Source organism: Dermochelys coriacea, chromosome 1, assembly GCF_009764565.3.
Source record: "Dermochelys coriacea isolate rDerCor1 chromosome 1, rDerCor1.pri.v4, whole genome shotgun sequence".
Taxonomy (NCBI): domain Eukaryota; kingdom Metazoa; phylum Chordata; order Testudines; family Dermochelyidae; genus Dermochelys; species Dermochelys coriacea.
The window spans coordinates 213,064,708-213,091,829 of NC_050068.2; the positions used below are offsets into that span (position 1 = coordinate 213,064,708).

A 27,122-nucleotide genomic window follows, 5' to 3' on the forward strand; every position below is an offset into this window, starting at 1 on the left:
CTCCTGGTGTCAACTAGCAGTGAATATATGCTAGTTAGTTTAGACACAAGAGCCTTACTGACCTATAGGAAAGTGGCAGGAGGGAGAAAGGAAAAGGGACATTTTAAAAATAATTTTCCTTTCTGCAGCTTCATAGCCGCATTTTCATTACTTTTTGTGCAGTGAGTTTCTTGTACATTTTAGTGTTTTACTGCTTCAGCTGAAGGGAGAAAGAAGCTGAGATGGCATCATCGTTTGTGTGAAACAGCTTGAAGATTCTGAGCAAAGGAGACTGTCTCAGCAGATGGATGATAGTAGCCAGTCAGGAGGAGAGGGATTTGCATAGTCACTCTACAGTTAAGAAATAGCTGCACAGCCATCATGCAAATCAGACTCCCACAACCCGAGTGCAGGGAATTGCGTAACTGGGGGAAAGTGTACAGTTCTGCTTCAGTAAGTGCACAGCATCCCAGCACTTTGACTCGCAGAGACAATCCTATTTCCATGTAACATATGGTAAAATGCTTCATTGTAAATGAGCAGGCTCAGTGACTGTTTTGATAGTTGATTTCAAACTCATTCTCATCCTCCCAATTGAACGTAGCTGAGATGACAGCAACAATACTTTTTGTGCCTGGGGGTTCCCTACATATCAGTATTGATCAAGCCTATATTTCCAGTCTTCTGCTGGCTGTATTTTAAAGAAGCCTTATTAAGGGCACAGGAACAAACCATCCTAAAGTGAAGAAAGAATAGCAAATATGGTAGGCGACCAGCTTGGCTTAACAGTGAAATCTTCGGTGAGCTTAAAAACTAAAAAAGGACGCTTACACGAAGTGGAAATTTTGATAGATGACTAGGGAGGAGTATAAATATATTGCTCGAGCATGGAGGGGTATAATCAGAAAGGCCAAGGCACAATTGGAGTTGCAGCTAGCAAGGGATGTGAAGGCTTTCTACAGGTATGTCAGCAACAAGAAGATGATCAGGGAAAGTGTGGGACGCTTACTGAATGGGAGAGGCAACATAGTGACAGATGATGTGGAAAAAGCTGAAGTACTCAATGCTTTTTTTGCCTCCATCTTAGAATCAAAGAATATCAGGGTTGGAAGGGACCTCAGTAGGACCTCAAAGCAGGACCAATCCCCAACTAAATCATCCTCAGACAATAAATCATCCTCAGACAACTAAATCATCACAGATAAGGTTAGCTACCAGACTGCTGCACTAGGCAACACAGCATGGGGAGGAGGTGACCAGCCCTCTGTGGAGAAAGAAGTGGTTTGGGACTACTTAGAAAAGCTGGGCGAGCACAAGTCCATGGGGCCGATGCGCTGCATCTGAGAGTGCTAAAGGAGTTGGCAGATGTGATTGCAGAGCCATTGGCCATTATCTTTGAAAAATTGTCGTGATCGGGGGAGGTCCCAGACGATTGGAAAAAGACAAATATAGTGCCGATATTTAAAAAAGGGAAGAAAGAGAACCCGGGGAACTACAGATTGGTCAGCCTCACTTCAGTCCCTGGCAAAATCATGGAGCAGGTCCTCAAGGAATCCATTTTGAAGCACTCAGAGGAGAGGAAGGTGATCAGGAACAGTCCACATGGATTCATCAAGGGCAAGTCATGCCTGACCAACCTGATTGCCTTCTATGATGAGATAACTGGCTCTGTGGATATGGGGAAAGCAGTGGACGTCATATATCTTGACTTTAGCAAAGCTTTTGATACAGTCTCCCACAGTATCCTTGCCAGCAAGTTAAAAAAGTATGGATTGGATGAATGGACTATAAATTGGATAGAAAGCTGGCTAGACTGTTGAGCTAAATGGGTAGGGATCAACAGTTCGATGTGCAGTTGGCAGCCGGTATCAAGCAGAGTGCCCCTGGGTTGGTCCTGGGGCCGGTGTTGTTTATCATCTTTATCAATGATCCGGATGATGGGATTAATTGCACCCTCAGCAAGTTCACAGATGACACTAAACTGGCGGGGGGAGAGGTAGATATGCTGGAGGGTAGTGATAGGGTCCAGAATGACCTGGACAAATTGCAGGATTGGGCCAAAAGAAATCTCATGAGGTTCAAGAAGGACAAGTGCAGAGTCCTGCACTTAGGACAGAAGAATCCTATGCACCACAGCAGGTTGGGGACCGAATGGCTAAGCAGCAGTTCTGCAGAAAAGGACCTAGGGATTATAGTGGACAAGAAGCTGGATATGAGTCAACAGTGTACCCTCGTTGCCAAGGCGGCCAATGGCATATTGGGCTGTATTAGTAGGAGCATTACCAGCAGATTGAGGGAAGTGATTATTCCCCTCTATTTGGCACTGAGGCAGCCACACCTGGATATTGCGTCCAGTTTTGGATCCCCCCACTACAGAAGGGATGTGGACAAATTGCAGAGAGTCCAGTGGAGGGCAATGAAAATGATTATGGGGCTGGGGCATACGATTTAAGAGGAGAGGCTGAGGGAACTTGGGTTATTTAGTCTGCAGAAAAGAAGAGTGAGGGAGGATTTGATAAAAAGAAAAGGAGTACTTGTGGCACCTTAGAGACTAACAAATTTATTAGAGCATAAGCTTTCGTGAGCTACAGCTCACTTCATCGGATGCATCCGATGAAGTGAGCTGTAGCTCACGAAAGCTTATGCTCTAATAAATTTGTTAGTCTCTAAGGTGCCACAAGTACTCCTTTTCTTTTTGCGAATACAGACTAACACGGCTGCTACTCTGAAACCGGAGGATTTGATAGCAACCTTCAACTACCTGAAGCGGGGTTCCAAAAAGGATGGAGCTAGGCTGTTCTCAGTGGTGGCAGATGACAGAACAAGGAGCAATGGTCTCAAATTGCAGATCGGGAGTTCTAGGTTGGACATTAGGAAAAAACTATTTCACTAGGAGGGTGGTGAAGCAGTGAAATGGGTTATCTAGGGAGGTGGTGGAATCTCCACCCTTAGAGGTTTTTAAAGCCTGGTTTAACAAAGCCTTGGCTGGGATGATTTAGTTGGTGTTGGTCCTGCTTTGAGCAGGGGATTGGAATAGATGCCCTCCTGAGGTCTCTTCCAACCCTAATATTTTTTGATTCTATGTTTATGCCAACTACAAAATGAGAAATGTTTAACTTCATTTCTTCACAGTTCAGCCATGTTGAATGAGAACATGGCTATAAAGCATCTTATGTCCTGGATGCATGCTTCAAACTGTGCTGTTTAAAGTTTACCCTTTGATGGCAAAGCTTTCACTCCAAACCTAGCAAAACAAATCCAGCTAAAGAACATAAGATAAAAACAGCAACAATGAAAAACAGAAGTGAAAAAGATGGTTACTCACCTTCTTGTAACTGTTGTTCTTCATGAGGTGTTGTTCATGTCTATTCCAATTAGGGACCACCACATGCATGGTCATTGGAAACTTTTTCCCTTAGCAGCTCCCATCAGGTTGGCCAGGGAGTCCCCCAGAGTGGTGCCCTCATGGCGCTCAATATATGACCGTGCCGACCCGACCCCCCTTCGGTTCCTTTTTGCCAGCTACTCCAGCACAGGGGAAGGAGGGTGGGTATTGGAATGGATGTGAACACCTCCTCTCGAAGAACAGTTACAAGAAGGTGAGTAACCATCTTTTCTTCTTCAAGTGATTGTTCACATCGATTCCAATTAGGTGACGCCCATGCTCTCCCAGGGAAGTGGGGTCGGAGTTAAGGAATCACTGACTGGTGCACCGCTGTACCGAGAGCATCATCATCTCTATCATGCTGTGTGATGGCATAGTGGGTGGCAAAGATATGCACCGAGGGCCATGTCGCCGCTCTGCAGATCTCTTGGATGGGTACTGGGGCCAGGAAAGTGGTGGAAGAGGCCTGGGCTCTTGTCAAGTGGGCTGTTATAGCCAGGGCTGGGACCTTGGTGAGGTCATAGCAGGTACGGATACAGTCTGTAATCCAGAAAGAGATGAGCTGTGAGGAGACCGGAAGTCCCTTCATCCGGTACACCACTGCTATCAACAGCTGGTTTGACTTCCCGAAAGGCTTTGTGCACTCAATGTAGAACGCTAGTGCTGTCTGCCCATCTAATGAGTGGAACCTCTGCTCCTGTGCATTGGCATGTGGCTTGGCATAGAAAAAAGGTAGAAAAATGCCTGGAATTGGGATACCACCTTGGGCAGGAAAGCTGGATGCGGCCTGAGCTGTACCCTATCCTTGTGGAAGACCGTGTAGGTGGGGGGTTAATGCCGACACCCTCCTGGCCGATGTGATTTCAACCAGAAAGGCTACCTTCCATGAGAGATACAGAAGGGAACAGGTAGCGAGTGGCTCAAATGGGGCTCCCATCAGCCTAGCTAGGACCAGATTGAAGTCCCAAGTTGGCACCAGTGGCCGAGACTGAGGGTATAAGCGTTCCATGCCCTTAAGGAAACGGCCCACCCTAGGACTGGCAAAGACTGAATGCCCCAACTCTCTGGGGTGGAACGCTGAGATGGCTGGGAGGTACACCCTGATGGATGATCCGGCCAGGCCTTGCTGCTTCAGGTGCAGTAGATAGTCCAGGATGAACGGTATAGATACCTGAAGTGGAGAGACTCAACTGATTACACCAGCACAAGAACTATTTGGCCAGGTAGGTGGCCCTGGTGGAAAGTTTTCTGCTACCAAGGAACATCTCCATCACCGATTCTGTGCACTGGGGCTCCGTTGCGTTTAACCATGAAGCTTCCAGGCCGTGAGATGGAGGAACTGGAGATCAGGGTGAAGCAGGCAGCCATGGTCCTGTGTAATCAGATCGGGAAGGAGTGGTAGCGCAATGGGGGTGCTGACTGACAGCTCCAGAAGTGTTGTGTACCAATGTTGGCATGGCCACGTTGGTGTCAGCAGAATTGCCTTTGCCTTATCCCTGCAGATCTTGAGGAGAACCTTGGTATCGGTATCGGAAGGAAGTCATACAGAAGACGGTTCCCCCAGTGCATCATGAACGCATCCAAGACTGATCCCAGGCTGTGTTTTTGGAAGGAGCAAAACACTGAACACTTCCTGTTGCTCCTTGTGGTGAATAGGTCTACCTGGGGAAACCCCCACCTTTGGAAGATGGAGTGGATCATGTCTATCCGGATGGACCACTTGTGACTGCGAAACGATCTGCTGAGGTGGTCTGCAAGCTCATTGCGTGCTCCCAGGAGATAGGACACCTCCAGGTGAATGGAGTAGGCTACACAAAACTCCCACGGGTGGAAAGCCTCCTGACAAAGGAAGGAAGGAGCGGGCTCCACCCTTTTTTATGTAAAATATGGCAGTGGTGTTGTCGGTCAGCACCGCCATGCCCTGACCTTGCAATATGCTATGGAAGGTCTGGCAGGCAAGTCTCACCGCTCTGAGTTCCTTTATATTAACATGGAGCAGGATCTCGGACTGAAACCAAACTCCCTGAGTCTGTAGTCTCCTAGGTGTGCCCCCCAACCAAGGTCAGACGTGTCAGTTATTAAGGTCATGGATGGTTGAGGGGTGGTGAATGGGACTCCTTTGAGGACCATCTGAGGGTCCAATCATCATCCTAGGGTGTCTAGGACTCGTGACGGTACTCTTACTACGGAGTCTAGACTGTCTCAACCTGGGTGATAAGCTGAAGCGAGCCACATCTGCAATGGTCTAAGCCTCATCCTGGCATGCCTGACCACATAGGTACATGCCGCCATGTGTCCCAAGAGGCTGAGGCATGTCCTTGCAGTGGTGGTGGGGTATTGTCTGAGAGTCTGAATGACTTGTGACAGTGTTTGAAATCTAGAGTCTGGGAGGATTGCTCTTCCTGAACCAAGTCTGGCACCGCCCCAATGACTTCTATTTGTTGGGTGGGTGACAGTGTCAATTTGTCTACGTTGAGGAGGAGATCTAGTGTCTGGAAGGTCTCTCTGATTGACTGGACCTGGGACTCCACCTGCTCCCTGGAGTGGCCTCACAGGAGCCAATCGTCTAGGTAGGGATACACCTGCACCTGTCTATTTTGGAGAAAAGCTGCAAAGACTGACATACACTTGGTGAGCACCTGGGGAGCTGTTGATAACCCGAATGGGAGCACTGTGAACTGATGATATATGTGGTTGACAATGAACCTCAGGAAACGTCTGTGGGGTGGCCAGAGGCCTATGTGAAGTATGTGTCTTTCATGTCGAGTACGGCGTACCAGTCCCCCGAATCCAGGGAAGGGATAATTGTGCTCAGGGAGACCATGTGGAACTTCAACTTTACCATGAACTGATTGTGTTTTCGCAAGTATAAGATGGATCTGAGACACCCCACCCCCTGGCCTTGGGGATTAGGAAATATTGGGAGTAGAATCCCTTGCCCCGAGCTCCTGAGGTATCTCCTCCACTGCTCTCATGGCAAGGAGCACCTGCACCTCCTGGATAAGTTGTTGCTCGTGAGAGGTGTCCCTGAAGACGGATGTGGAAGGGGGGTGGGAAAGAGGGGAGGAACAGAATTGGAGAGAATATCCCACTTCTATCGTGCAAAGAACCCAGTGGTCTGATGTTATATGGGATCATGCACGGTAGAAGTGGGATAGATGGTTCAAAAAATGGGGGGAAGGATCCATGATCATGGCTGGTATGCCGTCCTTGGGCATCTCTTCAAAATCCTTGTTTGGGTCCCGACAATGGCTTGGTCGGGCCCTGCCCTTGGCCTGAGGGAGGGTTGGAAGGCCTATGCCTGGAATTCCTGCCCCTACAGTATTCGTATTGCCTCTGCTGCTGTACCGGCTGAGGCTTGAAAGGCTTTCTCTGGGTAGCAGGTGTGTGCATCCCCAGAGATTTCATCATTGCCCTGGAATTCTTAAGGCTGTGAAGCCTTGAATCTATCTGATCCGAAATCAGCCGTGCACCCTCAAAGGAAAGGGTCTGCTGAACTTCGGGGGAGGGATAGCTCAGTGATTTGAGCATTGGTCTGCTAAACCCAGGGTTGTGAGTTCAATCCTTGAGGGGGCCATTTAGGGATCTGGGGCAAAAATTGGGGGATTGGTCCTGCTTTGAGCAGGGGGTTGGACTAGATGACCTGCTGAGGTTCCTTCCAACCCTGATATTCTATGATTCCGGGGGAAACCCGGATGCTTGGAGCCAAGCTGTTCTCCTCATGACCACTCTTGAGGTGATGGTACATGCCGTGGAGTCGGTCGAGTGGAGTGAGGGATGTTCTGGCAACTGCCTTGTTGCCCTCCTCAACCAGAGCAGAGAACTCAGCCTTTGACTCAGTGGGGAGTAACTCCTTATATTTTGACATGGAGTCCCACGAGTTAAAACTGGTTAGCTATCCTCAGCTGTAGATCCCCTGCAGCATAAATTTTCCTGCCGAAGAGGCCCATCCATTTGGCCTCTTTGGCCTTGGGAGCCAGTGCCTGTTGTCCCTGAGGCTCCTTCTCATTCATCGCAGAGACTACCAGGGAGCAAGGGTGTGAGTGGGAGAACAAGAATTCATATCTGTTAGAGGGGATACAAAATTTTCTTTCCACACCTCTGGTAGTGGGTGGAATGGAGCCTGGAGTCTGCCATAGAGCATTATAATTGTTGCTAATAGTCTTAATCACTAGCAACGCCACCCTGGAAGGACCCTCTGGAGCAAGAATGTCCACTACCGGGTCCTTTGACTCAGTGACTTCCTCCCCTGTAGGCCCATATTACGGGCGATGCAGCGGAATAGGTCCTAGTGGACCCTGTGGTTGATGGGCGAAGGACTTGAAGCTGACACTCCTATCACCGCCTCATCAGGCAAAAACAAAGAGGAGGCCAGTGGTGGCACAGGGTTGTCATGGCCCACCATGTGCTCAGGTTGGTCCTGGGTAGCATTGGTGTCAAGTGGTGCAACGTGGTCCAATGGCACCTGGGACGTGGGAGGACCTGGGGACGGTTCCGTTGTGCCCTCTGTAGGGGCGGTCTGGATAGAGCCGCTTCTGCCATACGAGGGGTGGTTCTGTCCGTAGGTGACCCTGCCTGGTGATGCCCCGACATAACGAACCTAGAAACCCTGGAGGGGTACCCTGGGTCTGATGGTAAGCCTAGGGGTCCAGAAGGGCCATTGTGCAGCGGGTGGCCACAGTGGTTGCCAGGACGAAGGAGCATGCCTCCTGCACTTGTCTGGCCTGTGCCTACTGCGCCGTGAATAGTAGGAGCCAGCCTCAGAGTCCGGGGATCCTGAGGGTGATGACCACAGCGGTGCCGAGGATCCCTGCGCCGGCGGTTGGTGCCAAGAAGAGGAAGTCAGGGATTGGTGCCGCGACAACCAAGTACATGATCAGTGTTGGCTTTCCCATGACTTAGATTGGTGCCGCAAGTCCGGTGCCGGGGAACAGCTCCTGTGGTCCGATACCGTATCACGGTGCCTGGTGATAGAGGGTGATCGAGACCGTTGCTGACTCCTCAGTGCCGGAGACCCCAAGCATGTGAAGTAGACTGGGAACAGTGCAGTGAATGGTGCTGGTCGGGTGACAAAGAGGGCCTCATCATTGCCAGTTTGCCTCTAGATGGCACCCGGCTAGGTGGTGCCAGAGGCTTCTCTCTAACAGCAAGGGGGTGAGGCGCAGTACTTTCTATCAGCTCCCTTGAAGCCTTGGAAGTATCTGAGGTGGAGGAGGGCTCCAACTCCTCTACCAAGCAGTGCCCCGCCGGAGAGTCACTGGGTTCCAGACTCAACGGTGCTGACTGGGTCACCCGAGTTGATGGCATGGGATCTTGCTGTTTGGAAGTTAAGTCCTTCCTCTAGGGCAGCAAGATCTCCCCAGATGGTCTTGCTCTCTGAGGAGAGCGCCCTCTGTCAATCTTTTTATGGTGCTTAAGGGGCACTAGGGATGTTGACCACTGCCAGGGCACTGCACTGTGCTGGGCATCTTCAGTACCAAGGGTCACTAGCACCAGACTCCTTCCTCAGTACTGGTTCATGGGCCTACCCCAGGGTGCTCCACACTGAGCTCAGGCCTGGGACTTGGCAGTCAGGTGCCGCTAGACGGAGTGCAGCTTCCATTAATAGTTGTCTCAAACGGAAGTCGTGTTCTTTCCTAGTTCTGGGTTTGAAAGCCTTGCAGATCTTGCAGCGCTTGGACTGATGCACCTCCCCTACGCACCTCAAGCAAGAGTTGTGAGGGTCACTGTTGGACATAGGTTTCTTGCATAGACCACAAGATTTAAATTCTTGGGCTTGAGACATGCCTCGGAGCCCAAGGCGGGGTGAGGGGAGAACGACCCACTCACCAAAGCTATAGTACTAAACAATAAACTAAACAATAAAACAAAAGAAAAGCTGTGAAGAACTAAAAATGGCTAAGGGAAGACTTGCAGGCAATCAAGCTAACACAGTTCCAATGCTGCCACGGCCTGTAAGAAGGAACTGAAGGAGGGTTGGGTCGGCATGGTCATATATTGGGCATCACTCCAGGGGCCTCCCTGGCCAACCCAACAGGCGCTGCTAAGGGAAAAAGTTTCTGACGACCGTGCACGCGGCGTGTGCACACCTGATTGGCATCAACATGAACAATCACTCGAAGAAGAACAGAGCTTTCCTTTCCCTTCCCCAAAACCTAGTCAAGAAGAACCCAATACTATCATATTCCAGGGTAAATGCTGTAATTAGGGCTGTCAAGCAATTAAAAAAAATAATTGTGATAAACAATAGAATACCATTTATTTTAAATATTTTTGGATGTTTACTACATTTTCAAATATATTAATTTCAATTACAAAACAGAATACAAAGTGTACAGTGCTCATTTTATATTTATTTTTTATTACAAATATTTGCACGGTAAAAAACAAAACAATTGTATTTTTCAATTCAGCTCATACAAGTACTGTAATGCAATCTCTTTACCATGAAAGTTGAACTTACAAATGTAGAATTATGTAAAAAACAAATAAACCTGCATTCAAAAATAAATAAAACTTTAGAGCCTACAAGTCCACTCAGTTCTACTTCTTGGTCAGCCAATCACTCAGACAAACAAGGTTGGTTACAATTTGCAGGAGATAAGACTGCCTGCTTCTTGTTTACAATGTCACCTGAAAGTGAGAACAGGCATTTGCATGGCACTGTTGTAGATGGCATTGCAAGATATTAGTGTGCCAGATGTGCTAAAGATTCATATGTCCCTTCATGCTTCAACTGCCATTCCAGAGGACATGCTTCCATGCTGATGATGGGTTCTGCTTGATACGATCCAAAGCAGTATGGACTGACGCATGTTCATTTTCATCATCTGAATCAGATGCCACCAGCAGAAGGTTGATTTTCTTTTATGGTGGTTTGGGTTCTGTAGTTTCCACATCAGAGTGTTGCTCTTTTAAGACTTCTAAAAGCATGCTCCACACCTCGTCCCTCTCAGATTTTGGATGGCACTTCAGATTCTTAAACCTTGGGTCGAGCGCTGTAGCTGTTTTTAAATTCTCCTTCTTTGCATTTTGTCAAATCTGTTGTGAGTGTTCTTAAAATGAACATGTGCTGGCTCATCATCCGAGACTGCTATAACATGAAATATATGCAAAATGAGAGTAAAATAGAGCAGGAGACATGCAATTCTCCCCACAAGGAGTACAGTCACAAATTTAATTGATGCATTATTTTTTTAACAAGCATCATCAGCATGAAAGCATGCCCTCTGGAATGGTGGCTGAAGCATGAAGGGGCATACAAATGTTTAGCATATCTGGCATGTAAATACCTTGCAACGCTGGCTACAAACGTACCATGCGAACGCCTGTTCTCATTTTCAGGTGACATTGTAAATAAGAAGCAAGAAGCAGTATCTCCCGTCAATGTAAACAAACTTGTCTGTCTTAGCGATTGGCAGAATAAGAAGTAGGACTGCACAGAATTGTAGGCTCTAAAGTTTTTACACTGTTTTGTTTTTGAATGCAGTTATGTAACCAAAAAAAAAATAAATCTGCATTTGTAAATACACTTTCATGATAAAGAGATTGTACTACAGTACTTGTATGAGGTGAATTGAAAAATACTATTTCTTTTGTTTATCACTTTTACAGTGCATATACTTGAAATAAAAAATAATATAAAGTGAGCTCTGTGCACTTTGTATTCTGTGTTATAATTGAAATCAATATTGAAAATGTAGAAAATCAAAAATATTTAATAAATTTCAATTGGTATTCTATTGTTATAAGTGCAATTAACGTGATTAATTTTTTTGAGTTAATCACGTGAGTTAACTGTGATTAATTGACAGCCCTAGTTTTAATGAAATTTCAGTCCACAATTTCTACAGTGGCATTGAAAGGCCAGCTCTGCACCATCTGTCAGAGCCATGCATTGCTACATCTGTCATGAAATGGTGGAAGCAGATTATCAGGATGTCAGATATGAACTAAAATCAATGAGATTACTCATGGAGTAAGGTATTAAACCATGTAAATTCAGCAGAATTGGGCTCTTTATTACCAGTGTTGTTATGCAGGGGGTAGCCTCCCTGTGGTTGACATTGGAACCAACTGTCCATTATTAGCTCAAATTTTGGACCTCCATAAAATCCTCAAAACAATTCTTTTTCACTGCAGGTATTGGACAGGTGATGTTTGGCCAGAGAAAAAATTGGAGACCAAATTTGGGGTAAACTACACAAACTCTTTCAGAGATGCTGAACATCAGGTTGAGTAAATTCTTAGAACGCTTTTTTGCCACATCATCTTTCCAAAGCTGGTTGGCCTAGAAACTTCAAGTATGGTTTATGCAAAAGTTCTTGATCATAACTGTCACATAAGTCTATTTTCAAAGAACTGGGGCACATTCTCGAAATTAAACAACTTGAAATAAAGAGATTTAGGAATGCCCGATCCCAATGAACTTCCCAAAGTCCCCCTACCACCACCCTTATGAAGCATGCCAAGGATCGGGCAGGGAATATGTCTACACTGCAAAAGAAAACCTGTGGCACCAAGTCTCAGAGCCCAGGACAACTGGGTTCAGGCTGCAGGGCTAAAAATAGTAGTGTAGATGTTCCCACTAGACTGGGGCTTAGGATCTGAAACCTGGAGTGGGGAGTGGGTCTCAGAGCCTGGGCTCCAACTTGAGGGGGGCCATCTACAATGTTATTTTCAGCCCCACAAGTCCGAGTCAATTAACCTAGGTTCTGAGACTCAGCACTGTGGGTTTTTCTTTGCAGTGCAGACATACCTAAAAGTACTTTAGACTTTGCTGGACCAGCAATAGAATAAGAGACCTACATACAGTGCAGCCTAGTGTACTGAGCACCATGCACACCTGAGTTATATTCTTGCATAGCTGAGATGGGCTCAAGCCATAAAATTCAGGTCCAGATTCTGAACCTACATTCAGGCTCTTCAGATCTAGGGTTTTCATTCAGCCTATTTGAAAGAAAGGGGCCATTTCGGACATCCAGATACGGGTTCAGATTTTTAACACCCATCAAAGTTCAGATCCAGACCCTTTCTAATTTCCAGTTTTTGTCACACCATGTGACCGTAATAATACATTTCCCTTATAGCTCCTGCATAACATCCTTTCCTGTGAGATAGTTATCTACTATTAGCCTCATTGTACAAGTAGGAAACCTTTGAATGAGAGAGAGAGGGGGAGGGAGAGAGAGAGACCCTGTGAAAACAATGTCTCCACACCATGCACACCATGACAACATTGTCATGTATTTGAAATAATTGGAGTGGCAGGTTCTAAGACCCTGCATATTAATGCAGAGATATTTTGCTGACTCATCACAGCCAGACCAGTGGGTCTGATTTATCTCTAACTCAGGATGTAAAAGGGGTTGATGGTCTCACTGGGAAGGGAACTAAGAGCAGGGATAAAAGGATCTCACGGGGAAAGTCTTAAGAACAATTAACTTGAGAAGGAAGGTTAGATTGTGTTTTGTATTTTGCTTTGTTATTTAAGTGAACAATAAAGGCAAACCCCAGGAAGGGGGCAGGTTTGGACCATATTCAAACTGAGTACATTCTGCCTGGAACAGGATGGGGAATCTGTTTACACTATGACTGTATGCACCTGCCTACTCACAACATATGTGCAACCTATTCAGAGAGTATCACCAGCACATGGCCTCTTACACTTCATAATGATAGAAATGTCCACCCCCATTTCATGTGAAATCTCTATCACCTCATATCAGCTGAGATACTCTTTACAGATATGTTAGCTTTACATGAAATGATCACAGAGCCATGTGGAGGCAATAGGTGTTCTGGTTCATTTGTTGTTTTGGAGTGCGGGGGAGGAGGTTAAGTGTAACCTGGCTTTCAGAAATGCTACTTAACTAAGTTTTTTGTCTGATAAATAACAAAACAAATCTCAATACTCATTGCATGCATCATTATATCCCTTGCAGTTATAAATCATTTTAATCAAAGAGAATGCAATATATAAAGCTAATGCATCTTTATTAAAATAGATTATTAGATTGATAACAAATTGTTGCTAATGCTAGGAGATATTTTATTCAATTTTTAAATCTAGTCCATCCCAATGAAGCATTACACCTGATTCAGCAGAATTGAATACAAATTACACATATATTTGTAAAAATATTCTTCTAGCTTCTTTTTTACAATATTAATGTTACCACGTGCAGTTGTAAACAAGTGACCAGTCACTTTAAGGCCATTTTTTTTCCTGACCTGTGTAGACCCAGGTTCAGAGTACAGTGATGGACTTGAGCCAAGTATTTGTTCCAGCAAGGGTTAACTGGTTAATGTATAACTGCAAAATGGATAGGACAAGATTTGGGAGGAAAACTATTTCCATTTAGGAAGACACAAAGAAAGAGACACAGAACTAGGTCAGGCCACACCAATAATAGAGTAAAAACAGTCTCAGCCTAGAGCCCACAAGTTTTTGTGGTACAAAGTTCTTCCATTATCCTTGATCTTTGAGAAATACTATAGATGTATAAATACTATAAATAATACAACTGAAGACTTCCCCTCAGGAAACTCATTCTCTCCATCTCTGAAACATCCACTCAGGGCGGCTCTATTTTTTCCTCTGTATTTGCCAGACACTGCACCCACTGAAGTCAATGGCAAAGCTTCTGTTGCTTTCAATGGGGCAGGTTCAATCTCTGAAGGAATAAAAGGAAGTAAAAGTCAGATGGTCTTCTCTAGGGCAGCCATCAAGTAGACAAGTTTATCTTTTCTATTTAAGAGGAGAAATAGGACTCACTTTGCGGCAAAGTGCATATCAAAAGTGCAGGAAAACTTGAAGAAAACAATACAGCACCAAGAAAGATATATGAACTTCAAAAATCCAATCAGAAATATGACAAAGGATGACAGTGATAGAAACCTCCACCAGTGTAGAAAAGTATGGCCAAAATGCAGACACTATGTCTTAGGCAACTTTCCCAAATGAGATTGTGGAAGTAGTCTGGTTGTCTTCAAAGGAAAGCAAGGGAAGAGAAAATGCGTAATCATAAACTAGGGAAAAGGGAAAAGTGCAGACACAATAAGCAAGCCTTCTGCTTTCAATATGCTTCAAGGAGATTAAAAACAAAATATTTTAACTCTGCCTTATCTTTAAAGAAAGCACATACTTGCTTATTAGAAACTCTGTTAATTTTGAAATGTTTTCAAACTGTGAAGCTATCATAAACACTATTACTGTCACTATTAGCCTTCAGAAATGTGTATAAGCATGGTTTAAGAGTATTGCACAAGGTCCCTATTTGTCTTGATGCTATCACCTAGGGAAATGTTTAATTGAAAGCTAAATGAAGGTATGCATGTTCTATTTAATGTACTCCTTCAGGACTGGTTTGGTACATCATTAGTGTACACATTCAAATTGAACTGCAGTAGACAGGGCAGTGGAGCTTTCACAGGACCTGTCACTTCAGGTGTTTGAGCAACGAGAAGTAAACGCCAGATTTACTTGAATTTAAATGGAAGTGATTGTTAACAAAGACCTTTGGAGGGGAATAATTTGGGAAATCTTAGGAGACTTCATAATTGCTTAAGATAAAGCATGTAGGAACGGAGGAGGAAAACTCTTAAAAAAGGAAGCTGGAAGTAAAACCTAAAGGGGTTGTGCATAATTTAGGAAACCCTTAATCCTTTGCATGTAGTTTTTTTAGATAAATACAAATAATTTGTTAGATAAACTATCTGGTAACACATCGCCATTTGTAAACTACATCAGCCAAATCATTCCATTTCAAGAAAACCACATGCTTTTCTAGCACAGCCTGTAGCATTTGAACTCCCTACTAAGTGCAAGCACTCTGGCTTAAGAAATGCATGTCTCATTTGAACATATGGGTCAAGATATTCAAAAGTGGGTGCCTAAAATTGGGCTTCTAAGTCCATAGTCCACCTAAATAAGTGGTTTGATGTTCAAAAAGGGAGAGCACCCAACAGTTTCAATGAGACTGTTGGGTGCTGACTACTTTTGAAAATCAGGACCCTTGCTAGTTACCTAAATATGGTTTTAGGAGTCAAACTTTGGTCACCCATTTTGGAAAACCATTGTATAGCCTTTACGTAAAATGTTGTCTATCTAAAGCATGATTTCAAATTTTTTTTAAAAAGGTAAAAAAATTCCCTGGATGGGGTGGGGGGTGACCTTTAGTAAGATACATTTAATGTTGTAAATAAATTCCAGTTTAATTAGTGAACTTATCAAAACATTGATGCATCTGAAGAAGTGGTTTTTTACCCACAAAAACTTATGCCCAAATAAATCTATTAGTCTTTAAGGCGCCACCGGACTCCTTGTTGTTTTTATCAGAACACTGTAATTACTTGAAAACCACAAAATATTTGGAAGCCTAGAAATTCAAAGCGAGGGTTCCACAAAATCTTAGCTCTGACTATGTAATATGTCTCATCTTTTAGCTAATCCCTAATAATTGCCTTACACTTAACAAGCATACCTCATACACACTTCCAGTATTGCCTTTTCAGCTACCATGGTGTAAAACAGAAAAGATATTGAAGAGCTAGTGGGATACCCTCAGTACTGGAGTAACTCGATTTTGATTCTGATTCATACTGGAAATACCATATCACCTAGAACTGTATCACCCATTATGGTGTATATACAGTACAGATCTAGAAGCCAGCTTCACATCACTGCTTATGTCTTCACTGCAGAGTTAACCCAGGCTCTCACATGGATTTTAGTCCAACTCACAAAACCATCCACACACAAAAACCTCTCAGCCGGGTTTGGAGGTGCTTTAAATCCGAGTTAGCTGGCCTGGCTGTGGGTATAGATTAGAGCCTGAGTTCTGTTTTAACTCAAGCTAACCCATCCACTTTGCAGTGTAGATGCAGGCTACCTAACTCAGATCCTGACAGTCCTCCAATGTTTTCCCCCAGTACCCTATTCTGGGAGTGAGACACTGTAGAAACCCTGAACAAAGATAGTCCCTGCCTCTAGAAGCTTGCTAAGAACCTACTCCTTTCTCCTGCACCAGAAGTCACCTACCAGTTTATATACACTGAGAAGATGTTTAAACCCCATAATCCAGGCAGCCTGCTCCATTTCTACACAGCATTTGAACAGCAATGCCATCTGGGCGTTCCTTCTCTCAGCCTGTTGCCTGCTGGCCAGAGGCTGACACTAAGGTTCTGGTGGATATCTGGTGTGAGGTCACTAAGCAGCATGATTTGAGGAGATGTACCCAAAATCAACATGTCTACAAGAACATCTCCAAGAACCTGGCAGAGAATAGGATTTGCTGGATGGGAATTCAATACAGGTAAAGAATCAAAAACCTGAAAGGTGCATGCCACAAGGCAAAAGATGCCAATGATAGCAACACATTAGAGTCCACTGTCAGGTAGATGGATTTTTGAGATTAGACAGTTATTCTTACTGCTCAACTGGGGACAGAGGGACTTGAGGAACCAGGCCAGACCTTCCTGCACCTCAGTTATTGCTGACGGTGAAAAAGACATACATTTTAACACTTTAGCTTGAAGTTAGCGGGTCTAATCAAGCTGAATGTGTTAAACTTTGTCTATATTGGTGTTAAGTGGAGATTTCAATAGAGTTTAGCTAGCTTGACTGAGTTAACTGCATTGCAAAAAGCACCAGTTTTCCAAGTCGAGACAAGCCCTGAGTCAGCCAGAAAGCCTTCCAGAAAAAACAGGAAAGATGGGACTTGGCACTTGTTTCTAAGGTGAAAAACAAGTAAGAGAAATAGGCCTCCACTTTTCAATCCATTTTAAAACAATATGAAACAAATAAAAGGCACAGAGAAATTTTTTTTTCCTTTGCAGGTCACCTGCACGATGAATTTCCCAACTGTCAAACTTTGTTTTTGATTTTTCAATTTAACTTTGTTACATTTATGACAATATTTTGATAAGATTGTGACTTAATTGATATGCATCTAAAATCTTAACTGCACCCTCGATCAATTCACATAATGCATGTACAAGGTGATATAAATAAGGTTCTTTAAAGACCCCATGCCGCTTTTCACTGGGCATTGACCACAGGAATCTTAACCCCAATGTCCTGGCCAATTTCTTATTTGGGTAGATTGCATTCTGACTGTGTACAATTGCCCCTGCTGTTGAAACTAAATAATACATTACTCTTATTTCTCGCATTGACCTAAACTGCTGTGTTGTGTTGCTATGTGCTAAGGTGGCTGCATGTCAGTGCTGGATGGAGCACAATAGGAATCTACATTGTATATAAACCACTTAAGAAGCAGTTTAGTCTAAGGGACTGAGCACAGGGTTAAGAGTCAGGAAATGTGGATGCTCAGGACTGCCCAGGTTTAGGCCCAATCTGAGTCTTGTGTGAATTGAGGATGAAGTAGGGGTTGAGTTCAATTCCTAGTGGGCAGCTGACCTTTTCACACCAAACATCAACATTGCTGGCACTATATGCTGGCAGCCTCAGCAGAGAAGTTGAGCCCTGAATCGGCCATAGAGGCTCAAACCCCCCTCTTTGGCCCTAGAAGTGGTCCCTCTAAGTCAGGGCTGAGACTCACTGGTTGTGAAGAGGTTGCTGTTATGCCTGCTCTCGGGTGGGGAGAGGATTTGCTCTCCAGGGGTCTCATTCTAGCACCTTTCAACAATTGCTCTCTGTGGCTTAGAAACCCAACAGGGAAAGGTATAGGTAGTGTGGGGGAAAGAGGTAGTCTCTCACCTTTGCAGGCTCCTTCATCATTAGCAGGTTGGTAGCCAGGCCTGCAGGTGCACCTCCCAATGGCCACCATCCACTCGCCTTCCCCATTGCAGTGCAGCCTGACACCAGAGGACCCTGCCGTACTTGCCTCCTCTGCATCCGCCACACAGGTCCCCACCGCCTCCACCAGCGAGGTCCTCTCCCCGCCAGCAAAGGTCTCAGGGAAGGAGGCAAACCCCCTCACCACAGCTGGGCACTTGTAGAAGAAGACTTGTACAGCTACCAGTGACATGCAGGCCCCTGAGTCCTGGAAGGCCAGGTAGAAGCCACGCTGGGTGAGTGGCCCAAAGCTGCGTACCTTGACATTCATCTTCACCACCCTCCCAGTGCTGTCCACCTGTGAGAAGCTTTCGTCAGCTGCAATGGTATCCACCTTGGTCCAGGGCCCCTCGCGCCACTCAGGCAGATCCTGCGTAGCCATGTTGGTTTCCGCCTGGTAGTAATAGAGAGTGAAGGTCTCCTTGCAGGAAGAAGCCACGGTCCGCATGCTGGCACAGTCACGCACCGAGAAGCGAAGACGGACATGGACTCGGTGTGCCCCACACCGCTCTATGAAGTGAGTGCGCAGCCAGTTATTTTGGCCTGGCTCAGCCACATTGCAGACCTCAAAGGTTCGGATCAGGTGCTTCTTGTCGTCCAGGACACTCACCTCATCCCACTGTAATGAATGGGCAGCGGAGAGAGAGGTGGAGAAGTTGTTAGAGGGGTTTCAAACATGCGGCAAATCTGGGATATAATGATCACTGGTCTCTGGATCACAGGGACCAGGACTCAATACCTCTACAAGAGGCTCCTTCTATCTGAGCTTTCTACTTGCCTCTTGGGCAAATAGTGCTGGGGCCCTACACTGCGACTTAGGCTGATACCTGATGCTAAAAGCACTCAGAGTAAGGACTGCTGCACTGTCAGAGGGGCTTCCCTGCAGTGGAGGTGCTAAACAAAGTTCAGTTCAACCCTCTGTTGGGCAGGGAGTACCCCAGGCCAGCACTGCTGGGAAGTACTAGGGGGAAAACGGGATACTGTTGTGCAATGTTAGCATCCTAAATGCCATGGCTACAACTCTGTTTGCCCTGGCCTTTCTCATCTTAAGACAGAGAAGACACACACAAAAGAGAGAGAGACAGACAAAAGACAGAGTCAGCACAAAACAGAGACAGAGCATCCTTTGGAGAAGGTGTTAAACACAGCTCCCTTGCACCCAGCTCTATCTCAGATGGGCTGTCCCAGTGGAAGATGAAGATTTCATAAGTACTTCCGAACAGGGAAAAACACCAAGAGAGCTGGAAATGAACCTAACATTGTAGCTCTAGTATCCCACTCTCTCAGTTACATGCTTCTAATGCCTTTGCCTGTGTCATCCAGTATCTGAGTCAGCACAATGTAAAGCATTTTGGATACTCCATATGCAAGAAAACTGGAAAAGAAACCTATTCTGCTCCAACCCCACCTTCCCCGATGGCTGTGTAAGCCCTCCCACAGGTGGCGGATGAAGAAAGAGGGTCAGGGAGCACTTACCCCATCAGGAGGGTGGGTGGTCCAGCCGATTTCCGAGGTCTCTCCTGTTGTATCCAGAAGTATTTCTGTTTTTTTAAAAAAAATATATAGTCTTTTGTGCTTTTCCAAACATCAGCTGCTCAAACTCGATATGTTCCCTATAAGACTCCTTCCTGCATCTCACCCCCTGGAGGGAATATACTGTGTTCCCAGCCCCACATACCTCACTTTCAGAGAGATCTGTGTTCCGAGATAATGTCTGGCCTCATCCAGGAATCAGAATTTGGTTCCCAGCTTTCCCCTGTGATCTAGGGAAAGGTCTACAATTCAGTGACTCAGTGGATGATCTCTGGGATTCAGCTTGATCCAGTGGTTAAGGCACCAGATGGAAAGGCTGTGTTTTAATGTTAGATCAGACCAACAATCTATCTAATGCAATATCCTACTTAATGCAGTATCCATACCAGATCACATCATTTGATCCTTTTAGTCCTGTACCCCATCTCTGGCAGGACACAACACCGAATATTTTAGCAGAAGACAAAAGTTCCTCATACAACTCCAGTCAACTGAGCAACATTCTATACTCCTTGATCCATGAAGCAATCTTAAGTCTTATAAGATTTGATTATCTTGTTACCCTTACTGTTATTTTAGCTCACACACACACACAAAATTATTGATCATAAAACTGTCTACTGTCCCTTCCTCCTCCCCCCAAATCCAGCTACAGTATCGATCTCCATGACTTTCCACAGAAGTGAATTCCACTGGTTAATTATACCCTGCCTAAAATGCATTCCCTTGACTACTCGCTCATTCTAACTTGACTACTCATTCATTTCATAGTCACCCCTTGTTCTCAAATTATGGGGCAAGATAAAAATGAAAGGGGATAAAGAGGAATTTCCATTCTCTCTTTCTTTATTCTGAATATATTGACTCAAACTAAGAACTGTTCAGATTGGGAAGATTTTTAAGGGATTACTTCAAATTTACCAAAGATTTTGGCCAGGAATTTCCTTACATTTTTACAAAATGTTTAAGAATTGCTTAGTGACAGGATTCCCTGCGGAGCTCACAGGAATGGTCCATGTTGCTCATCAATCTGTTTCACCCCCTCACCATATGGCTTCCTATGTCTCCCAGATAGGAACTTCCATCACCTCCCCCCGTTTCATTAGGGTCCCTGATTCTCCCATCATCATGTAGGGAGGGGCATGTAAAGTGGATTTAGTAGATTTATTTGGGAAACAATAAAAATGCTGCTAGGTGGACCTTATTTCCTCTCAATACCTTATGTTGCTCATTCCCTCCTATACTCTCCTCTTGTCTCTCCTCTGTGCACATTCCCTCCAGCAGTGCCCCTCTGCCATATACATGGGACAAATCAGACAGTCTCTATGCAAATGAATAATGGACATAAATCAGACATCAAGAATTGTAACATTCAAAAACCTGTAGAAGAGCACTTTAATCTCCCTGGACACTTAATAACAGACTTAAAAGTGGCAATTCTTCAACAACAAAAATTTCAAAAACAGACTTCAATGAGAAACTGCAGAACTGGAATTAATTTGCAAACTTGACACCATCAAATTAGGCCTGAATAAAGACTGGGAGTGACTGGGTCACTACAAAAAATAATTTTTCCTCTGTTGATATTCACCCCTTCTTGTCTATTGTTGGAAATGGGCCACATCCACCCTGATTGAACTGGCCTCGTTAGCACTGACCCCCCTACTCGGTAAAGCAACTCCCACCTTTCCATGTGCTGTGTATTTATACCATGCATCTGATGAAGTGGGTTATAGCCCACAAAAGCTTATGTCCAAATAAATCTGTTAGTCTCTAAGGTGCCACAAGGACTCCTCATTGGTTTTTACTCTCTCCTACATAGTTCCCTGCCCTCCCAACCCCGATCTTTCCCCCTCTCACTCTCCCAAAACTAGCCCCATCCCTTGCCCATCATGGCTTCCTGAAGACCCCTCGCACAAAACCCCAAATTAGAAAATAATTATACTCACAAACCCCAAAATTCTGGTCAAAGGCACCAATCCTTGCCAAAGCCATCATATTAAAACAAATGGGGAGTTCCTAGACCTAGTCACTTTGGAATCATGACAAGTCAAACAAGGAAACTAAAATGTAAGAAACTACATTCACCACATTATGGTCACCCAGCAAATGGACCAGAATTCAGGATATACCAGTGTAAAACATGTGCCACCTTAAAACTGCCTCTTTCAAAACAAACAATCTCATGATCACATACTGCTTCTCAAGTAATCTACATAATATCATATAATTGTTTGCGCAAACTTAGAAACCTGTGTTGCATCTTTTAATATTATTTTCATTATGAAATGCTACCTTTAATTTCATTCTCTGCATTATCCAGCATATCTTTTGAGAGCTGCTGAGTAGCTAAAACTCTCATTGCCTTCTGGAAACCCGTAGCCCTTAGGATTCAACACTTACACATTTTACATGTTGAGCTCTCTTCTCTTCAGGATAGCAATTTTAATAATTCTCTCAACAGGAATATACTACACATTCAACGGGATTTTTTAGTTCCCCTCATACAGACAGATACATCTCTGAGCAGTAATTTATTACTGTAGGATCTTGCAATCTGTTGCCTCACAGAAATAAGTTTACAGAACAGCATTAACACTGTGCAATTTTATGAGACTAACAAATTTATTAGAGCATAAGCTTTCGTGAGCTACAGCTCATGCATCCGATGAAGTGAGCTGTAGCTCACGAAAGCTTATGCTCTAATAAATTTGTTAGTCTCTAAGGTGCCACGGGTACTCCTTTTCTTTTTGCGAATACAGACTAACACGGCTGCTACTCTGAAACCTGTGCAATTTTATGATTTCTTGTTTACAATGTCTCATAGCAGGAGAACTAATTTGTATTTTTCAGGTGACCTATATTCAAACTGTCATAATAAAGTTAAAATATTGCTTTTTCTGGCTATTGGCTGTCTCTTTTTTTACACATTTTTTTTATTTAGATGGCAATAAGAAAAATTATGGTAAAAATACAGATACCACAGTCCAGCTTTAACCAGTTTAGAAATACGTCCAGTTCTGGAAAATAGTGTGGCACAGTGAAATAAGACAGATTGTAGTGACTGAATTGTACGTCCTAATAGTAGTAGCTATTTCTTAAAAGAATGACTAAATAAAACAAGCAAAACAAATAAGAAAAGCCAAAAAATGGTTTCAGAGTAGCAGCCGTGTTAGTCTGTATTCTCAAAAAGAAAAGGAGTACTTCTGGCACCTTAGAGACTAACAAATTTATTAGAGCATAAGCTTTCGTGAGCGGAATGCATCCGATGAAGTGAGCTGTAGCTCACGAAAGCTTATGCTCTAATAAATTTGTTAGTCTCTAAGGTGCCACAAGTACTCCTTTTCTTTTTTCAAAAAATGGTTATTAGCCAAGATGGTCAGGGATGCAACCCCATGCTCGGAGCGGCCCTAAACCGCTGACTGCCACACTGGGCATGGAAGATGGGATGAATCACTCCATAATTGCCCTGTTTTATATACTACCCCTGAAGCTCTGGTACTGGCCACTGTCAGAGACAGGATTATGGGCAAGATGGACCATGGTCTGATCCAGTATGGCAGCTCTTATGAACATAGTTCAAAAACATACCCACCAATAGCAATTTTCATATAAATTGAGTATCAAATATAGCAGCAGTCTTTACTCTTAATAAAAATGACTTCTTTACAGTCTGCAGTCCCAAAATAACACAAAGTGTAGGGCAATAAATATGCATGTTATAAGAGAGACTATATCATATAAGAGAGGGGGTTCTAAATTGACCCAAATGAGACTTGGGAGGTTGGATTTCTTGTTGGACATGCCTTCCTTAAAATGCTGCAAATTTTTTTCTTTACTGAGTGAGAATCTCTGTACCCATATTCTACTTATGTTACTAATATGAAAGTTACTGGGACAGATTTAACATATAATTTAGCTAATTCCAAGCAGTTAAGGTAATTAAGCAGAGGTCATACCGATGTGAAATTCTAAATGCTGATCTTTTAATACAGAAATTGCTAATGTTAAGGAGTATTCTTTTCTCAGAACATGAGACCTCCATTCAAGGGTTCTGCTAGCTTCTGTCAAGGATGTCAGGATCGCCAAATGGCCTGAGATTATGAAATTTGCACAAACTGTAAACCAGTAGAGACCTGGAGCCTTGGACAGTGATAATCCTTTTTTCTAGGGGGGATAAAAATAGATAATTTAAAAACACACATAAATATATTTTTTAATTTAAATACTATTTTGTTATTTAAATAAAATACATTTTTATTTTTTAAAATAAATCCAATTAAAATTAAATTTGAAATTATCACAACCTATATTAAGGTCTAATTTTACTGTAATCTATTGAAATCATTTACAGTCAATAAAAATAACATTCAAGCACTACATGTTTGTTGCTGAAATTTTAAAGAAAGCCATACCACTGAACAAGTGTAAGTCACTGGCTAAGCACCAGGAACCAAAGTTTGTTGAATTGATAAACCAGCTTTTGATAGCAGTTGTCTCTTTTGCAGGTGCAGAGAGAATATTTTCCTCATTTCATTTCCAACTAGTTCAGTTCAAATGACTTTCATTCAAAGTTGAGAAACCAACTGGGAGTTGAAAAAGCAGGACAGCCTATTTTCCCCTTCGATGCTATGAATTGAAGCAATGTGTGAGAGGATGAGATCTACTAGTTCTAAAATCTTGTTGGACATGGTGACCAGTAACAATCAGTTCAATTCACTAACTACAGATAAAACTTTTTTTTTAATAAACTTCCCTTTTTCTTATGTATCCACCACATTTAAGATTTTTTTCTATTAGTTATGTAAAACTAAAATTCTTTCTATTCATTTTTAATTAAATTCCAAGTTCCATCCAAATATAGCTTAACATTAAACATTAGTAAAAAATTAATCATCAACTAGAAAATAATACATCATTAACCATTTTCTAATACATTACAAAAATGTAAATATTAAAACTCTGAATATGTTAAGCTATGTAACTGCTTCAGTGAATGTATACTGAATAGTGAACCCTCGGATTAGCAAAAAAAGTACCAAGTTTAGCAAGTGTAAAGGGTACGTTTAGTTGCAAATCAACATCTTTTAATAGTCGACAAATGAGAATCAACCTTTTTTAGGAAATTAGCTAAAAAGTACAAATGCAAACAAGATTAAAATAGATTATGCAAACCAAGATTTCCGGCTTGCTGTTTTAAATCATGATTAAAGTAAGTAATTTAAATCACTTAAATTTAAATCAATCCACCCTGCTTTTTTCCTTTCTTTGTTGTTGCGGTTGTTTTGGTTTTTTAAAAGCTTTCAAATTGGGGAATTTCAGTGTAAAAATAATCCCTATGTTAGTGTCAGGTTGTACACAGTTAATGAGTCAGAAAAGGAAAGTCAAGAAAGTTAAGACTAAATGCCCAACTTTACTCCGCATATGCATTGTGATACCATCTAATCATATGATCACCTATTATTCCTCTAGTAATACAGTGTTAAATATTTTCTTCTACAACTGAAAGGCTGATCCTGGCAAGATTTGCTACTGAGTCAAGCACTTCCTCTTCTGCATAGTTCTATTGCTGTCAGGCTGCCCTTTAGGGCATATAAAAGTGGCCTGACATTTTTTTCATGTCTTTGTTTTTTATTTTTTTTCCCTGCCTGTTTTTTGCCTTCGAAATATCAGGAGTGTCAGGTCTGGTTTTCCTTGGTTTTGCTGGAGCATCTGTTAGGGAGTGTAAACAGTGCATAATGTAAGCACTTACTCTTCATTTGATCAGTCAGGGGTGTTGAACTTTTAATACAAGCTTCTCTTCTCCAAAATGTTCATTAGTCAATAAAGTTAAATAGATATTTACAAAAACAAAAAAGCTCCTAAAGTTTTAAACAGTCCCACTAAAATCTGTTCCCCTTTCAACTGTTCAGCCTCCACACTCTTGCCTCGTGATGTCATCATTTTACTAGTTCTTTACTCTTGAGTCTTCCACCTTAGACAGGACCCGAATTTCTAATATGAAACACAAGCAGGAGAATGAAACAGCGAAAATGTTCTTTAAAAATAAAATCTTTCAGGCCTTCTTTATACAGAATAAAGAATGAGCCCTCTTTTTTTTTTTTACTTTAAAGATGCCATTTAAAAGACTGCTTCAAAGATAATTTCTTCTCAAGGTTATTACAAGACCTTCTTCAGCAAGCAATTGATTACTGTGGGCACTTAAGATGATTTTCAGTATATTAAGCCCAGTCCGTGTAAGAGGTAGGGGTAGAATGTAGGACTGCCTGGGCTCACAGCCCGGTATATATTCTCTTATGCCAATGAGGCATTTTGGTAGGAAGATATGCTACTGAAGCAGCAGAATTATCCTTTTTACCATATCTTGAATTTGGCCAAAACATTTGGAAAAGTTATCCAGTGTGGTATGGAGCCATTCTGGAGTCTTGACAGTTCACTGTAAAGCAAAATTAGCCACTCACCCATACAGAACACATTTTTCCTTAGGTGTACACTTACCAAGTTTAGCCAAAAAAACCCAAACACACAACTGCATGAACAGTACATGATTTTCAAACATTTATAACTCAGTCAAATCAAAACCAATGTCCTAAATGACAAGACTGCACACTGTTCCTTGGGGAGGGTATTGAACTGACAAAACTACTCTAATCTCAATCACTTGGCCTCTATTATATAAAGCTGCAAGTTTTTCTTACGCATTATTCATAAAATGTAACCCCACCCCCCCCATGGAGTTGGTTGTTCCTGGCATATTACAGTGAGCCTTTAGTGCAGTAGTTTTCAACCTGTGGTCCACAGACACCTGGGGGTCCACAGACTATGTCTAAGATTTCCAAAGGATTCCCACCTCCATTCGACATTTTTTAGGGGTCCACAAACGAAAAAAGACTGAAAACCTGATCTAGAGGACTTACCCCTGCACTACATCAGCATTGGCTACAAAAGTTCAGGACTTTCTTTTCCAGATTGTCTAGAGTCCAGGACGGAGTTAGAACAAGCTGGAAGTTATGTCAAGAACCAATCATAAACAAGAACTCAAAGATAAAGGGTTTGGTTTAACTTTTGGTGTTGTCTGTTGGGGCAGAGAAAGAAGCATCTCAGCCTGGCAGGTCCCCATTCAACTTCCTATTCCTACCCAAAGGGAAATTTGAACTCAGTGGGAGGTTACTGGGTCATTAAACGGCATCAGCCCAGCAGAGACCAGCAAGCCAGGAGGTTGAGGAGTGATTCTAAGGTCTTGTCTACACTGCCACTTTACAGTGCTGAACCTGTCTCGCTCAGGGGTGTGAAAAAACACCCTCCTGAGCGATGCAGGTTTCAACGCTGTAAGGTGGTAGTGTAGACAGTGCACCAGCGCTGGAAGCCGCACTCCCTGTGCTGGGAACTACTCCCCTCTTGGGGGTGGCTTTTTTTACAGAGTTT

The 27,122-nt window shown here is 43.3% G+C and overlaps 1 protein-coding gene across 8 annotated transcripts in view; it reads right to left on the reverse strand.

Moving 5' to 3' along the window:
* Nucleotides 1–27,122, reverse strand: part of LOC119841398 (ephrin type-B receptor 5) — a 149,378-nt gene that overhangs the window by 85,243 nt on the left and 37,013 nt on the right. For 4 of the 8 annotated variants that reach the window (XM_038368810.2, XM_043513472.1, XM_043513477.1 and 1 more), the window contains exons 3-4: nt 19,641–19,705; nt 18,087–18,783 (exon numbers count right to left, since the gene is read on the reverse strand). In XM_038368810.2, coding sequence (XP_038224738.1) covers nt 18,087–18,783; nt 19,641–19,705 — 762 coding nt within the window. Of the gene's footprint in view, nt 1–13,304; nt 14,041–18,086; nt 18,784–19,640; nt 19,706–27,122 lie in introns of those variants that run through there. The other 4 variants (XM_043513491.1, XM_043513505.1, XM_038368836.2 and 1 more) reach the window with 4 other exon arrangements.